General features: G+C 46.6%; 1 protein-coding gene across 1 annotated transcript in view; it reads left to right on the forward strand.

The window, feature by feature from the left end:
- Positions 1-11,018, forward strand: part of ATP8A2 (ATPase phospholipid transporting 8A2) — a 418,517-nt gene extending 407,499 nt beyond the window's left edge. Inside the window, exon 31 of the mRNA XM_074330045.1 lies at positions 5,088-11,018. Within this exon, the coding sequence (XP_074186146.1) occupies positions 5,088-5,185 (98 nt within the window). The 3' untranslated portion in view covers positions 5,186-11,018. The remainder of the gene's footprint in view (positions 1-5,087) is intronic.
- Positions 11,019-16,406: the final 5,388 nt, after the last annotated feature.

Genomic DNA, 16,406 nt, shown 5'->3' on the forward strand with positions numbered 1-16,406 from the left:
CGCATACTGGTTCATGCATGGAGCCTCGCTGCTTGTCTCATAAATGTTTCAAAGTAACCATACAAAGAATGTATGTAATATACAGAGGGTGCCAAAAAAATGTGTACACATTTTAAGAAAGGAAAAAACTGTATTAAAATTACGCTGATAGTAACCACTTTGAGCGCCTCTTGGAATTGCTGAAGTCAAATGTGACTTGTATTCACCTTTTGTTATTGGTATATATTGAGTATTACAATTTTAACACAGTTTTCCTTTCTTAAAATGTGTATACACTTTTTTGGCACCTCTGTATATACAGTTGACCCTTGAGCAATGCAGGAGTTAGGGCTGCCATCCTCCTCACACAGTGAAAAATTTGTATGTAACTTTTCACTCCCCAAACACTTAACTATTAAGAGCCTACTATTGACCAGAAGCCTTATCGATAACATAAGTTGCCCATTAACACACGTTTTGCATGTTATATTTATTATATACTGTATTCTTACAATAAAGTAAGCTAGAGAAAAGAAACTATTATTAACAAAAGCATAAGAAAATACATTTACAGTATTTATTGAAAAAAAATTTCATATAAGTGGACCTGCACAGTTCAAACCCATGCTGTTCAAGAGTCAACTGTACAGATCCAAGACCAAGTGAGAACTTTTGTGGGGGAGTCGTAAATGTCTTAAAACCACTGCTAAACATTTTGCTTAACTCGCAGTATTTTGAAGGACAAAAAATAATTTCTAACAAGTACAAGAAATAAAAACTCTTCTGAAGTGACACCACATTTTATGAACATTCAGCAACAAGTAGTAAGAACCTGATCGAATGTTTCTGTCATTAACAACCAGAGAAGTCCATCAAGCAGCTAGAACCACGTGCAGGAAGTTCTGTGTAGCTCGTCTCGGCCCCTGCACGTCCCTCCTGGCTCCATCCTTTAGCTGTCTGAGGCCTCACTCTTCCCAGAAAACTTGACAAAAATCTCTAATCTTGGTGGTACTTGTAGTTCCTTATAGGCCACCAACACCCAGAGTTTGTAACTGAGATCAGCTACATGGTCTAACACCCTTACCATCCATGGTCTTCCCCATTTCTATTGCTGTTAGGAATATTTTTCCAGGCAGGAAACTACTACTTTCATTAAGATGTTATCAGATCTCAAATTCGAAGGAATGCTACCTAAGGGGAGTTTTATTCCAAAATAATGGGGAAAAAGGCATGATTTTATAGACTTCACCAAATGTTTTAGCAAGAAAAGTCAAAATAACTAAGAAATTCACCTACCCTTCCATCTCCCTCCACCTACTCTGTTCTGTCCCCGGGTTCTGGCTGTGGCTGAGGACTTGGGAGGCAGATCTCTCAGGAGGCCAGCCAGGAAGAGTTAACGAGCTGGGTCCACCAGGCGCTTTCTCCATGTGCCATCGGTACTTTATGGCTACCAGGACTTCCTGAAAGATGAATGTCCGCGGGAGATGCTAAGAGTTCCCTATTTGGATACCAGTAGCAGTTAAATGTTCATTAGGCAGAAGCTGGTGGACTGATGGTGCGTCTTCGTCAGGCTGAGGGTGCAAGCTGGGCAGGCACAGGGTTATGGTCTCTGTTGTCCCAAAAAAAACATCTCCCATTATAACTCTAACTCCCACGGGGCCTGGTTTCTAAGAGGAAAATCTTTTATCTGAGCCAGGGACCTGCACCCCCAAGATGACCCCATCAGACCATCTTCCTTTCATTCTTGAATTGCAAAGTCCACGTTAAGTCTCAGTTGAGGTTAAGAAAGTCTGGTTCCGGAAGTCTTGGCGCACAACATTCTCGAAACGTGACGGCGGGTGCAACCAATGGGAACTGGCGGAGTCCCACTTGGTAGTGAACTCTGGGTGCTCTGCTCGCCCTGGGGGAAGAGATTTGCTGTTGAACCAGGAGCTCTTCTCTGCCATCACTTCTGCTGGCGACTGAGTGGCTGAGTGATCCCGCTGGAAGTCCCTCGTGCCGGTGAGGCAGATGCCACCCAAGGACGCCTCACTGCTACAAGCAGTAGAAACCACTGCAGTTGGCTTCCTGGTAGCCACAGGCAGTATATGCGTGAGACACAGGACACATAAAAGGCAAGACTTCCGCTGCTTCCATTTGAACAGAGTAGACAATTCCAAATGCTAAAATGCCTTTCCCAAAAAGACACTCCCAAACAGTGTTTATGCTTCAGAAAGTTCTTTTCATTCCCACTCCCCAACACACACACACACACACACACACACACACACACACACACAAATATATATATATATCCAAAAAGATAGGTAGCAAATTGGACTGATTGTTGAGACAGCCTCCTTTCTTTCCTGGCACAGAGGTAGAGGACTCCCGCATTGGTGCCCAGTGTCAGCCCTGAACAAAAGAGAGGGTTCTGTGGCCAGGGTACAGTTAGCCAGGACAAGCCTTGGTGCCCGTATGGAGGACTGGAGCTGTGAGAACCAGGACCTCACCTGGTCCAGGTGTTTGTTTTACAGAAAAGTAAACCAGGAAGAGCCAGAGAGAAAGAGCGCACTGTCCCATGACTGAATTCCTGCCAAGCAAGGATTAGAACTGGCCCTTCTTGCCCCTAGTGCCTCAGGCCCTGGGCCCCGGATCCCAGATGAAAGCAGAACAGGTGGGAGAGCCCTCTTCAAGGTGGGGAGCTCCGTAGTCATCAGCCTGCCCCAGAAGGATTCATGAAAAGCACTTACAAGATGTGCCCATTACTTGGGACCAGAGCCATTTCTGTCGGGTTGAGAAGCATGGGCCTGGGGTGGCACTGAGCCATGGCAGACACCACCATTCCAGCAGCACATTGGAGCCAAAGACAGCTGTTGTGGGGCCCCCTCCACAAAATGTTCCCTTTAAAAGACCGAAGAATGAAAATTGTCCAAGATGCCTACAGTACACAGCCTTGTTGCTGAAGGAGACAGTGTTATTTGCTAGATTTGCTTTGAAACATCCCAAGGCAAGACGTCTCTTCTAGAAGTGCAGCAAGGACACTGCACAAAGAGCACTTGTGCTGGGAAAGGCTGATGGCTCAGCACTACCGGAGAGCGAAGGAGGCAGAGACAGAGGCAAGAGGTCGGGAGCCACCCTTAGCAGCCAGATACAGAGGTTTCCTGGGCCCTGGTCATCTCTGATCCTAGCAACTCCTGGAAAATCTACAAGCTCTGAGATGGACGGGGTTGAGAAGAGGCATTTCCCCTTCATATCCGAGTAGCCTCTAAAGCAGCGAGCCTCAAAGTAAAGCCTCCTTGTGTGGAAACCCATCGTGAGGAAGTTCAAGTGCACTGGGCCCAGGGCCCAAACAAGCCAGCAGCTCCCTCTCCAGGCTTGCTCCTGCCTTCCTGCTCAGGACACACCTGCTCTGTACCCAGCTAGATGAGCTTACACTGACCTGGGGACTGCTGCCTATGGCTGCCATACAGGGTAGGATTTTGAGGTTTGTGGGTTTGATTTTGTTAGAGATGAAGGTAAGCGAGTAGACAAGAGTCCCCTGTGGAAGACTGTCTGTGCTGGGTCAGCTTCGCCTGCTGGTTCTGCCTTCACTCCCACCTGCTGCCTGTTGCCCAGCCATGTCCTCAGTCAGCCCCCAGCCCACCCTACAGACAAGCCCTGGCCTCCCAGGGCAGCCTTCCTGCACTCTTGAGTTTTCTCAGGCGGTAGCTACAAGGCATGCTCTCCGTAAGAATCCGGAAGCCAGCCAGAGACAGAAGCGCTGAGTTTACGGGCATCCTCAGCGGAAGAATCATCCTGATCACCTTTTGAAGTCTCTTCTTCTTCTCCGTCCCCACAAACATTCTCTTATACATTACGTTGGTATCTCTTTTATACTCCAGAAACTCCTTTTTAAGTCAAATGCAGGAGTAAAATAATGAACAATCCAGGAGATGACCCATGGGCACAATTTCTGATTTCTTCTGTAAAGAATATGACAATGAATTAACAGCTCTGTTGACCAGTCATAAATATGCGTGGATGGCAGTCATCATTGTCAGGCTTTTTACTGTGTTGTCTTTGGTCAGAATGTCTAATCCAGCTGTGGGACTTTTCTATACCCCTGACCCAGAAGGCATAGCGAACGGAGAGAGAGTCTTATAAATGTCCCATCTGTGGAAAGGATCAGTTAGGAAGGAAAGCCCCACTTTGGGCTCACAATTGCTAAGCCTCTTTCAGAACTGGAGATGCAGGAGATTGCAGACCCTGAAGAGACATTCCTTGGGTCTGGCTCTCAGCTCTGCCACTCACTAGGTTATGAAATCATTCCATGCCTCAGCTTCCCCATCTGTGAAATGGGAAGAATACTATCACCTATCTAAGAGGGCTGTTGGGAGGAATAAATGAGCTATTTGTGCGCAGTACATACATAGTACAGTGCCTGATACATACGTTTAATTTATTATTATTATTATTATTGATTATGAGAACCAGTCTTCCTATGGCCATGGGGCCAATCACTAAATTCCTCTTGACTTTAACTTGTGATCTTTTTCTTTGTTTACACAAAAGTAAACCTACTGTAATTTCTTATTACCCATCCAAATCAGCCCAACTTAAAAACAGGAACACTCCAAGCATCATGTGCCCATTGCCAGCTTTCACTATTAGCGTTGTGCGAGTTTTCCAACCAGTATGTTTACAGCTTCATAAATTATCCAGCCAGCCTGCAGCTTTAGGCACATTGGGACATTTCCGGAGCAGAGCAACTGCCTTTCCTCTTGATTGGTGGCGGGAAAGTGCAGACATGGACCAGTGACCCCCTGTTTATGCTTCCCAGGCTGAACTCAGCTACAGCCCCCAAAATGGGAAGCTGCCCTGCAGGGCCGTTCCCATGCTAGCATCAGCTTCAGCCGCCAGAACCCCTGGGACATGGCCCTTGATGCTGCATCCTGCCACCACACCTACACTGCCCACGCTCCCCTTCTGGGTCACTACTCCCTGTCTCGGGCCCCCAGGGACCCAAGGCTGAGGAGGCCAGTGTATGGAAGCTCAGCTGCAGTCTCCCCAAAAGCAGCTCCTTCCAAACCTAGTGTGCGCCCCACATTCTCCTCTTCATCCCTCCCTCCTGTATGCTTCTGTTTCAGATGGGTACGCCTTCTCTCAAGAAGAGCATGGAGCTGTCAGTCAGGAAGAAATCGTGCGTGCTTACGACACCACCAAAAAGAAATCGAGACAGAAATAAGACTCGAAATCAAGGGGAAAAAATGAGTCGAGTTTTCCTGACGGATCCTAGAAAGAGATGCGGTTTGTTGCACCCAGTGTTCACACATCTTTGTCAGAAGAGACTGGTGTCAGCAGCCAAAACACCGGAAAACACATTTCTGTGGCCTTAGCCAACCAGTTTGTTAGTTATATATATTCCCTCGCAAACCTGGAGTATATCCTGCGGGGGAAGCCATGTATTTCCCTCCCAAATTGTCTGCAGTGCTTGGCCTAACTTTTGTTTACGTTGTTACGAAGCATTCAACTATATGCTCTGTGAGGTGTGAAATTAAAAACATTATGTTTCACCGATATTGAAACATCAGTACTAGTTGTTCTGGGAGAAAAGGTAACAGAGGTTTATGTTGCGTGAGAAACTCATCTTGTGGAAGGGGAGCAGGGGCACGCTTACTTCCTGTTTTGTTAACTCACAGATTAAGTCCGCCGGGCAGTATGTAAACTTCACTTTAGGCAGGTCGCTGTCTTACTTTGATTCCTATTTTGTTTATATGAAGTTGGCATAAACTTCTTGATTGCAATGAAAGCATAAAAATATGTATCTGGGTGGTAAATCTGAGAACATTTATTTGAACCTCTTAGCCACATTCCTAGTGGAGCAAACCAGTCGGTGTTCTAGCAGAATCTTCTGCACCTTCCCGGGTTCCTGCTGGCCCGGCCCTTCCATGGCTGCCCGGGACCCTCGTCCTCTGCATGGCTGGCCACTGTGCTTTGCTGCTGCTGGGCAACCATCGGAATCCGCAGTCTTCCTTGTTCTACCACAGATCCAGCTATGGACGCGAGACATCCCTTCTTCCGCCCTTCTCCTTCTCTAACTAAAGAAAAGAAGCATAGCTCTTCCGCATATGTTCTAAACGTTTACCTGCCTCTTTGTGGCGACAGAGAAGCCTGGGTTCAGGATGGTGGTGGAGACCCTGCTGCCCTCGTCAGGCTCTCCGTCCTCATTCCCCAGCCTCCAGACCACCGGACCTTTGGCATCCGCTTAAATTAGAACCCACGCTGGTCTTCTTGGGAGTTGAGAGTGCATTTTGGATTTTCACTGCTGGGAAATGAATGAATTGATAGCATGTCTCCCCAGCGAAGGAACATACCTGTCACTCTGTAGCTCTAGAACCAAGAAAATGAGCAAATCCAGATGGGAGAGTAAGGGCCCCTGCGGGTGGTGAAGGAAGACCGCCCACCCTGGGAGAGGAAAACGAGAAGCCAGGGCACAGACCCAGGGAGGAGGACGTAGAGGGCATTTTCTACCAAATCTCAGTAGAAACTCTGAACACAAGCCCTGAAGCCCAGACAATCGTCCTGATCAGACTAATGTGTCCGGTAGGTTAAACAAGAGGCCAATCTGCTTTTTAAATTGAAAAAAATTCCAAACATTGCAAGAAAATGCCCCTTTTTGCATCGACAAGGTTTCCTTCCTTATCCAGTCAGTGTTAGATGCAGGCACCGCTCGCTCACTGTAGGAAGCGTTCTGACTCCAAGGGAAGTCGCTGACTTTCCAAAGTGCAGAGTCCCTGTTCTAAATTTGGACAGAACCTGGATACCCTCGGGCGTGACTGGGAGTACCTGGAGCCCTTCATACACGACCGGCCTGGAGGCACGTTCTCTCTTCTCTGCTTTGGTTGCCAAACCAGATATTTGGATAGTTTAATGCAAATCCTTCTGGGCAGCTGTTACTGGTTACAATGGCACAGTTCCCCTGGGAACGGCTGTGCTAAATTCAGAAATAAAACAATAATGCACTTTGCTTCCTAATCCTTAATTTTAGGATCATTTACAGCTTACTGGGCACTGAAGTCATTCAGAATATGATTTGCAATGACTAAGAAAACTAACCCCTCACTTAAAAGGTGCCCAGGATCCAGAGAGGGCTTCAGGGGCAGCAGGACAATACAATTAACAGGTGAGGCTTAGAAAATTGCCACTCCTTCCTCCCCAAAGTGATGAAACATTTTAAAATACTAGAGCACTCAGCAAGGTAATTACTAAAGGACTATCATGCAGGAATTACACACACACACACACACACACACACACACACACACCTAATAATTAACACAACAAACCAAGGTGTGTGTCTTTATTACACACCCAGAAAGATGATGGTCTAATTGTAAAGGAGAAATGAAACTTAGAATTGAATGTGCATTAGGCATCCTGATGGTTTGGTTTCGTTTGGAATCAAGCCTATTTGGAAAAAGGGGAACTCAAACCCAATTCTTTGGAAGCACTTAGCTCTTTCTTGAACTTGAAGCCTTCTGAGTCGGATTTTTGAATTACAGTGTGTGTGTTTTTGTTTGGGGCTTTTTGGTGTGTTTTTTATTTTCTTTTTATGTTAAAATACTATTCACATTTTCTGAGATTTAAGTATATTTTCCAATTCTCTCAAGAAGCAGACTAAACAGTCTTTGCAATAATGAAATATGCACACAGAAGAAAGCAGTAGAGGCGATGCCTTTCTATTTATTCTCTCATGCGATTAAGCTATCTTGTAGCCAAATGACTAAATTGGGTTTCTAGGAGGAGCAGCTGTCAGTACGTGTGATGTGTAATATTTAGCCAGGGCGACTCGGGGGCTGTGTCATTTGTCCTATCTTTACATTGAGGTCAGAATGTCACACACAACCCAGCCCCAGGGAGCAGGGGGGACCGGACTAAGTTGCATACTCTGGCTGTCAGCTCAGTGAAAATGCCACATGGGACTTGTCACTCTGCCACACAGTAAGTGACACACAGGCTGGCAGGTCACACTTGGTCAGCACTGCAGGGCCTGCCTCTGGATTGGACTAATGTGGCAGAAAGCACTCAGGCCCAGCCTTGGTCTAGTATTGCACACAGATTGCCGACTCTTGTTTGAGCGTTATGTCCCATTCCGCTGACGCTGCAGAAGGAGACCAGGCATTCTGTGCACCTAGTCTGAGTTAGGTACACACCGGCACGAGCAGGCAAGGTGGCTATGGAAAGTGCACACTGAAAACGCATGAGAGGAGAGCAGAACAACCAACCATGCCTGCTTGGCTGTCTGGATTAGCATTTCATTGCCAATCAGAATGGGCTTTGTAGTAATTTGGGGATGTAGCTCTGTCTAGCCTGTCTCTACACCAGTGGTACATTTTCCCACCTCCCAACACACATGCACACGTGTGATGACCTTTACTGGATCAGTAGAGCCTACAGGACCCGTGCTTTGGAAATAGGAGATGCTGCTTCTTTAACACTCATGAAGTAATATCCTAAAACGTGAGCCTGGGTTTCAACAGAGCAAGGCTGAGAATTCTGTTGACATTTTCTTTTCCTTGACAAGGCTTCAGGTCTTGCTGTAGGGAGCTGGCAGTGAAAATCAGTAATAACTTGTCAAGAAGCCGTGAATAATGAAAAAAACGTGAGTGTGGGTAACGTCTGAAATGCATGTGGACGTATATATTACAGGCTTTAAGGTTGAATTTTTTTTTTAAAGAAGGCTATAGTCTATAATCTCCATTTGTTATAACAATGACACTTTACTGTATTTTTTGAACCATAAGGACGAGAACTTTCATATTGCTTTTCCTAGGGATTTATGTCTTAGACCCTAAGTTGAGTAGAATGTTTGCAAAACTCTGTTCTAGGATAAGGTTGTCTTTAGTTTTGGGCATGTAAGAGAACCGCACACATTTCAGCCAGGGTTTGAATTACTGCCCAGGGTCATTGTCCCAACGTAATTCAAGGAGTGATTTAGCTTCAGCATTTGAAATGTAGCCTTCACCTCCTGGGATCCATAAAAAATGTGAACAGGGAAACTGCGGTAATGGTTAAGCAGAGCCTGAAATAATATCTTGGCAAAGAAATGAGTTTATCAGGTCAAGTCAGAAGGTGGTATCCCCCATCAGAGTCATTAAATACATTATGCAAATATTTAAATTAGCAAACACAGTAGTGATGGAGATAGTGGAACTAAAGCTCCCCATGTACACCGAAGAAAGGGGAAGCAGACATCGCTTGGCTTTGTTGCTGGTTCTTGACGGGCTCAGGGCAATTGTTTGCCTCAAAACAGCCTTGGAGGAGAGGACTGAGCCTCATACTAGCCATTTGTCCATCTTGGAGGGCAAGGAGAACAGTTAGACAGGTCCCCTGGGTTGCAGAGGCGAGGGCCCCAGATTCCCCAAAATGATACATTAATACGTGTCCCCAAAAGGAATCGACCTGGAATGCTCAACTGGATGTGTTGTACTCGTCGTTCAGTTCTTTCTCCGCACCCCAAATGGTTCCCCAGCCCACATTTGTCCCCCCAGCCCCCCAGCCCTTTCCAAGTGCTTCATGTAAAGCCAGACCTCCTCTGAAGTGCAGTCTTCGTGTGTTGGGTAGGAGCGAGCTATGACTCAGGGTGCCCACTTCAGTGGAAAGCAGGGGTGCCACACCCGCATAAATCAAAGTGGCCAGAAGCTACGAAGCAAACGAAAGTAGAGAAAAGGGGCAAGCTCACCTGTTACCTTACCCCCAGCATACTCCATTAGCTGCTGACTCTGACAAACACCTCTGCTCCCCCGACTGAGGGGAGACAAAAGGCTGATTCTTTTTACACCCAGGCTGGCTCATTTTCCAATGACAATCTCTTGCCCTAGTCACCCTAGAGATACATAGTCGCTCTCTCTCCCAGGCGTCGGACCAAGAAAAACACGTCCCAAGATTAGCCCATCGGCATTTCTTCTGACCTGGCTAAAGAAGAAAAGGAGACCTGTTCGTTTTAAAAGTCAGGAGCAAAGTGTCAGGTGGCTTTGATTTATGACAGAAATAGGAAGAAGAAAGTTGAAGTAATAGTACTATCCAAGTAACCCTGCCCAGGGAACTCAGGGGTCAAGAGAGCTTATCAAGGGCCTTTTGTAGGCATGCTCTTCAGTGGGGCAAAGAAAGGACCAGAGAAAAGGAGGAAACCCAAAGATCAGGATGTGAACCCACTTCCGCTGGGATTGGATTCAGTCGAATTCCTAAGGAGAGCGTGGTATGCAGCTGCAGCTGGATCAATAAACACCAGTACAAAAAATTGCAAAAGAAAATCTGCCCTGTCATAAAGTGTTTCTCCTCCCAACAAGAGCCCTGAACAAGGAAATATTCTTTTGGCTTTTCAGTAATGAAATCAATGCAAGCGCTGACATTCTTACCCCGCCTTCCCTCTCCCCTGCTGCCAGTGACTGTGAAATTCAGGAGCGTGTGAGGGGCTGCTCGCCTCCAAGCTTCCCTCCCAAGGGCAGGCAATGCAAGCAGGTGCAGCCGGGCCACCTGCAGGGGTGGCACTCACAGGGCCAGCCAGGAGCAGCAGAGCCTGCAGCCTCAGGGGGTCCCCCTTCCTGCGGATCACTGAGATACTGCTCCACTGAATGCAGCATCTTTGTGATGTCTTTCTCGTGCAAGCCAAGCCATGCTTTCCTGTCTGCTGTCACATCTGTGCTCAGGTTGCTTAAATATTGTTTGTGACGAGGAGGTTTTAATCTGGTTATGCAGAAGGAAGCAGGGCTGTGGGGGCACATTTAATTGGCTCCCAGCAGAGCGGTGAGCTCTTCTATGGACTGAGGGGGTTTTTGTTCCCTCCCTCTAGAAGTGTTACCATTTTCACGTCCTGTTAAGGTCCTCTGGTCGTTAAATTACAGCAGCACATTACAGTGGAGCTGGGTTCCCTCCTGGAGTGAATACAAATGAAGGGCATTTACTTGTATTTCGAGAGGTTTTGGAAAATGTAGTGATTTGTGGCTTTGATCAATCCTTTTGACTGGTGTATGTCTGCACAAACCTGTTTCAAATAAATCTTTTGTTAAGGTAAATGATTGGACCGTGTTTTATTTTGAAATTTTTTCCCCCACTAATAAGAATTGGTGCCATAGGGACTTGGGACTCTAACACAGAGGTTTTGTCAGCGGGTACCGACTACATATAAGCTCTGCTTCAACAGCTGACAGCCCGGAAAGCTGTTAAATGGCAGTAGTGCAGGGGGATCTGAATTGCAGATTAACGCGGGAGCTCAGTGTACCCGGGAGGGTGGCCCCTTTAAGAGAAGAGGGTCCAAGGAGCCACACTGAGCCTGCACTGATCATGCAAAGGAAAGGATGGTGCCTAGAAAGTCTTCTTCCTGCAATTACTTTACTCCCTTGAATTCATCTCAGTCTCCCTGCAAACTGAGATGTGGAAAGGTCAGATTCTGTGGTCAAGCATGAAATCATGACACTGATTGAAGGGGTTCAAGCCATCACCCCCAAATATGCCACTTTCGCATATTGACTATTTTGAGTTGAAGGCAACTGAGAGTCAATAAATGCAGGAGGCGTTCTCTGCTCTTCCCCTTCTACCTAAAAGCAGGTCAGTACGCTTCCCCAGAGAAAGGTGCCCTCCGCCTACCAGGAAGAAAAGAACATTCTTACCACTCGAGATGGGTCAACGCGGGAATGGACCTGTACAAACCAAACCTACCAAAGTTACGCTGATCTTTCTCTTAGTTTCCTACATATATTTCCCAGTCACTGTCCCATTATTTACGGCCACTACTCAAGCCCACAATTTCTCTTTCTCTGTGTAAAAAGGCATATTAGCTTTGGAGCCTAATAGCTTCTTAGGGGGTTTTCAGTTTCCTTCTGAAGACTGCCATGTACATGTAAAAATATTGAATGTATTAAATTTGTATGCTTTTCTCCTGTTAATCCCTCTTATGTCTGTTAAATGCTTAGAGCAGCCACAGAACCTAAGCAGGTAAAAGGAAGTTTTTCTTCCTATGTCACATTAAAGAGTGTAATGAGACCTCTGCCCGTTCCCTGTAGGAACAGTACGTGGCGTTCAGGCCAGTGCCCACTGCCTTGGGGTGCACAATCCACACCACACAGGCCCATGAACCTGGGCGAGGCAGGAGCTGGAGGCCCCGATGTCCTCGGCAGCCTTGGAAGCATGAGGCGGGGACGTCTCGTGGGACACCAGCCTTGGGCTCTGGTTTATGGCCTGCTTGCCTGGCTTTGTTTGGGCAGCTCTACGCTTTACCCGTGCAGGGAGGACAAAACCAGGGGTGGAGGACAGAAAGGAAAGGAAAGAAAGCCTGCCAGTGACAGTTCCCTGCAGACACTTCAGTCTGGAACCCCAGAAACCTCTTAATTGCCCACTTCACATTCATTACAGTTTCCTTTCCTGACTCTGATTCCTCCCAGATAGTCTGCATCCTGTTAGAACCAGATTTGGCCAGCAGTCACAACCTTGGTGGCCACCCCCAAGGCATGAATGTGGGGACAGAGCCCCAGAGAGCAGTTTCCAGGCTCTCAGCCTCATGTGGAAAGGAGCTCACTCGGGGAGTAAATGGCCATCAACTGTGATTAGATGGCCATCAGCTGTGGCTAGTTGGCCGTCAGCTGTAACCAGTGAGCCATTGGCCACTAATATAACTGCCGTGGCTACACTAGCAGCAAATGGGGGCTAGCAAGAGGATGGTGGCTGGGCTGCCAAGCGCGGATTGAAGTCACCAGTGAGAATATAGTGGTATAAGTCCCCTACCTGTGGTTCCGTGAGTGTTCCTTTTTGGCCTCACCATATCCTGCGTTCTTATGTGGGGAACAGGAGCTGAGACCCCACATGACACCCTGCGTGACAATGGGCAGGGCCAGAAGGCCAGGTCTCACTTGCAGACAGAGTTCTGCAGTACAGAGCGGAACACAGAGGGACTTCCTTCTGCTCTATGTAGGCCTGGCCTTTTTTTTTTCTTTCTTTTTTTAAATTGTGTAAAACTGAAAATGATTTAATACCATCAATGGAAAAGTGTTCTATTCCGACTTTCGCCATTTCTTGGTCATGTCTCCAAAATCTGCCTTGGCTGCTACAGTGATTTTTTTTATTTTTATTTTTTAAATGTCATCCTTCACTTGTGCTCACCAGAGTAAACTTGAACCTTTGAGAAACCTACCGGCTGAAGGCAATTTGCAAACCCTCCATTTCTGCGTATAGGAATGTTCTTTAGAAGAGTTTTCTCTCTGATAAAGACTCAGGATATTTTGAAAAGTCATTCAGATTCTGCTATTTATTTTCAAAATGTTTATGCAAGATACACATATAATGGGCAGGGTTACGATGTACATCAAAGCAACTGGGCACATGACAGAGGCTTGCCCCCACCTCTCGCGTCTTCTGCCTACATTCTGCTCCGTGAATCTTTCTTTCAAGGCAACTTTCCAGCATTTGTTGTACCTGGGACTATACATGGAGGTCTGGGACTTTATCTTCTCCCAAAGGAGGACAAAACAAAATCACCTACCAAAGCTGGAAGTACCAAACACACAGAGTCCAGTTCCCAAACATGAAGCTTTCATTTATTTAAAGTAGGCCACACCCATAAATAAAATGACTTCAAACTCTTGAGGGCTGGCCTCAAAGCTCCATCTTCAGCTGTCCGTGCCTTTGTAAGGACCTGTCCTTGACTTTAGATTCGAGAATGATGAATGCTTAAACAGAGGGTGCACATTGTTCTTAGAGCAACAACCTTAGCCTGAGCCTTGAGTTGAAAGAAAGGGCCTGTCCCAGCCGTTTCCATATCATTGTTATTAGAGTTGTTTACAAAGTCTAATGCTACCTGTACTCTCTCCCCTACTCTGAAGAATTACATGTGTTTTCATTTGAAATATTCTAAATTAATTGCCAAAAAACTCTTCCTGATTTTCGAAATGGTAGTCATGCATACAAGTTCCATTTGACTTAAAGTTCTTCTGCTGACCTAACACACCTTGCCCATGACTGGGGGATGGGTGGTTGTCACCAATGCTTTCCAAATGGCCCTGCATGGAGCCTATGGATAGCTGCTGAGAGCTGAAATAGAATAGCCCTTTAGCTGCAAACAAAGCTGTTCAAATCACTTTTTTCTCTTCCCATTGTCCTTAAGAGAAGGTGCCTGCAAATTATTTACAAAGATGGCCCAAGAAAAAGTCCTTGAATTTGTTTCAATATTATATTTAAAATTGGATGGGAGTGGGGGCGTGGGGGCAGGGTGATCCTTATTCCTCTGTAACAGAAACCACCTCCAAGCAAACTTATTTAATACTAGAGCTGAAAAACGTCTTAATGGAACCCTGCTTTCCAATTTAGTTGGTGAAAACTCCAACGGCTTGATGCTGACAAAAGACGCTCTGGAGTAGGAAGATGAAGGAGCCCCTCGAAACCACCTGCCCCAGAGCAAGAGGGAGACGCTTTCAGATGTGTAGGATGCTTTTGAAATTGCATGTGGATCAGCACACACACACACACACACACACGCACACACACATAATGGCTCCGTGGGAGAGAATAATACAGACACAAACGTACATGAATACAAAAAAAAAACATTCTCCTTAACCTTGAGAATTTGTCAGAGCAGTGCCGATGACGCCATGGAAGGTATGTAAGGGCTTAACCCATTTCTTAGTGTTGGAGACAGGAGGAAACCCACTTCTGGCAACTGTGCGTGCTAAAGGGAAAATGCTCCGGGGTCCTTTCAGTGCCAGGTGTTTGTCTGAGAACCTGGGGTCTTTCTGTGGAAGCTGCCGAGGCCCCTGCTCTCAGGAAAGGCCTCAACCGGCTGACAGAGGAGGGGAGTACCAGCCTTGCAGATCTAGAGTGTCCCTGTGCCCACGCCAAGCAAGACCTGCTAATGATCTTGAACTCTGCCCATCCCAGGGAGCTTCAGCTGGGAGGATTGCTCCAAGGACACCCTTCCTCGCTGCTCTTTGGAACACAAGCTGGAGATACAGTGGTGAACCAGAAAGCCCAGCCCCTTGGAGACGATAATCCAGTGGGAGAGACAGACAATAAACAAAAGGATACAGAATCTAATACCATGTCATGCAGCACATATGGTGTCATAGTCAGCTTGGGCTGCTGTAACAAAAATGCTACAGACTGACTGGCTTATGAACAACAAATATTTACTTCTCCTGGCTCTGTAGGTTGGAAGTCCAAGATACAGATTCATTGTCTGGTGAGGGCCTGCTTCCTGGTTCATAGACAGCTGTCCTCTCGTTGTGTCCTCATGTAGCACAAGGGTCTAGGGAATCTCTCTGGGGTCTCTTTTATAAGGACATTAGTCCCATTCATGAGGGCTACACCCTTGTGACCCAGTCGCCTCCCAAAAGGCCTACTTCCAACACCACCACATTGGGGGTTAGGATTTCAACATATGAATTTGGGGGACGGAGGACACAAACGTTCTGTCATAGCAGATGGTAACTGCCTTTAGATGCAGGGTTAGACCACCGGGGCCCCCAGTGGGTGGTTAAGGCTTACTTACAAATGCCATTGTCCTTCTCTTGTCAAACAGCCTCTTCAAACTTCTCTGTGACTTGCCTTGTCCCTGTTGGCCATACAAATAAATGATCAGGCGAGGAAGACAATGATGTCCTCTTTTGTTTCTCTCCATGTCATGGCCGTCTCTCTGCTCACCAAGAAGAACCTCTCCCTGAGCCAGATCTGGGGTCTCTTAATTCCCCAGTCTTACCTCCCCACCCAATCTCTCAGCTCACTCTCCCTTCTTTCCCCTGACATCTTAAATCCTTTCTGTCCTTGGAAGCGTGGTGCTAATCAGCCTTCAGGAAGCTTCTCAGACAATGGGGCTCCCGTCTCTACACCCTGCAGCTCCTGGGCTCTCCACTCATGTTCTTGTTTATAGTATGCATGTTACACGCGTAAGCTTATCTCTCCAAGGTTATAAACTCCTTACAAGACCCATGTGGTAACATGTGCAGCTTGTGTCATGAGATGAACATGAACTTAGAATCAAAGCACTTGGCTTCAGTGCCTTGGCCAGTGATTAGCCTCATGACTTTGCAGAAGTCATTTAATTCCTCTGCACCTCAATTTCTTCATCTCCAGGATTGGGAACATACCTTCCCTACCTCCTCATTGGCTGTGGTGTACAGGGCTGATGTGCTATGTCCACCCTGACACAACTCTACTGCTTGTTGAAATATTGAATTTCTTCCACATCATTTGATATTAGGCTGGTGCAAACGTAATTGCGGGTTTTGCAATTATTTTTAACCTTTCAAACCACAATTATTTTTGCACCAACCTAATAAATAGCCATTTCCCCTGGGGCAGGTGGGTACCTACACCATCACCTCCTCTGGACATTTCCACAATCCAGCGACTAAGAAGTTATACCTGCCAAGCAGGGCTCCTGACAGTACAACCGCTGTTATGGCCATGATGTCTGGTCA

The sequence above is a fragment of the Rhinolophus sinicus genome, linkage group LG04 (assembly GCF_036562045.2).
Source record: "Rhinolophus sinicus isolate RSC01 linkage group LG04, ASM3656204v1, whole genome shotgun sequence".
Lineage (NCBI taxonomy): Eukaryota > Metazoa > Chordata > Mammalia > Chiroptera > Rhinolophidae > Rhinolophus > Rhinolophus sinicus.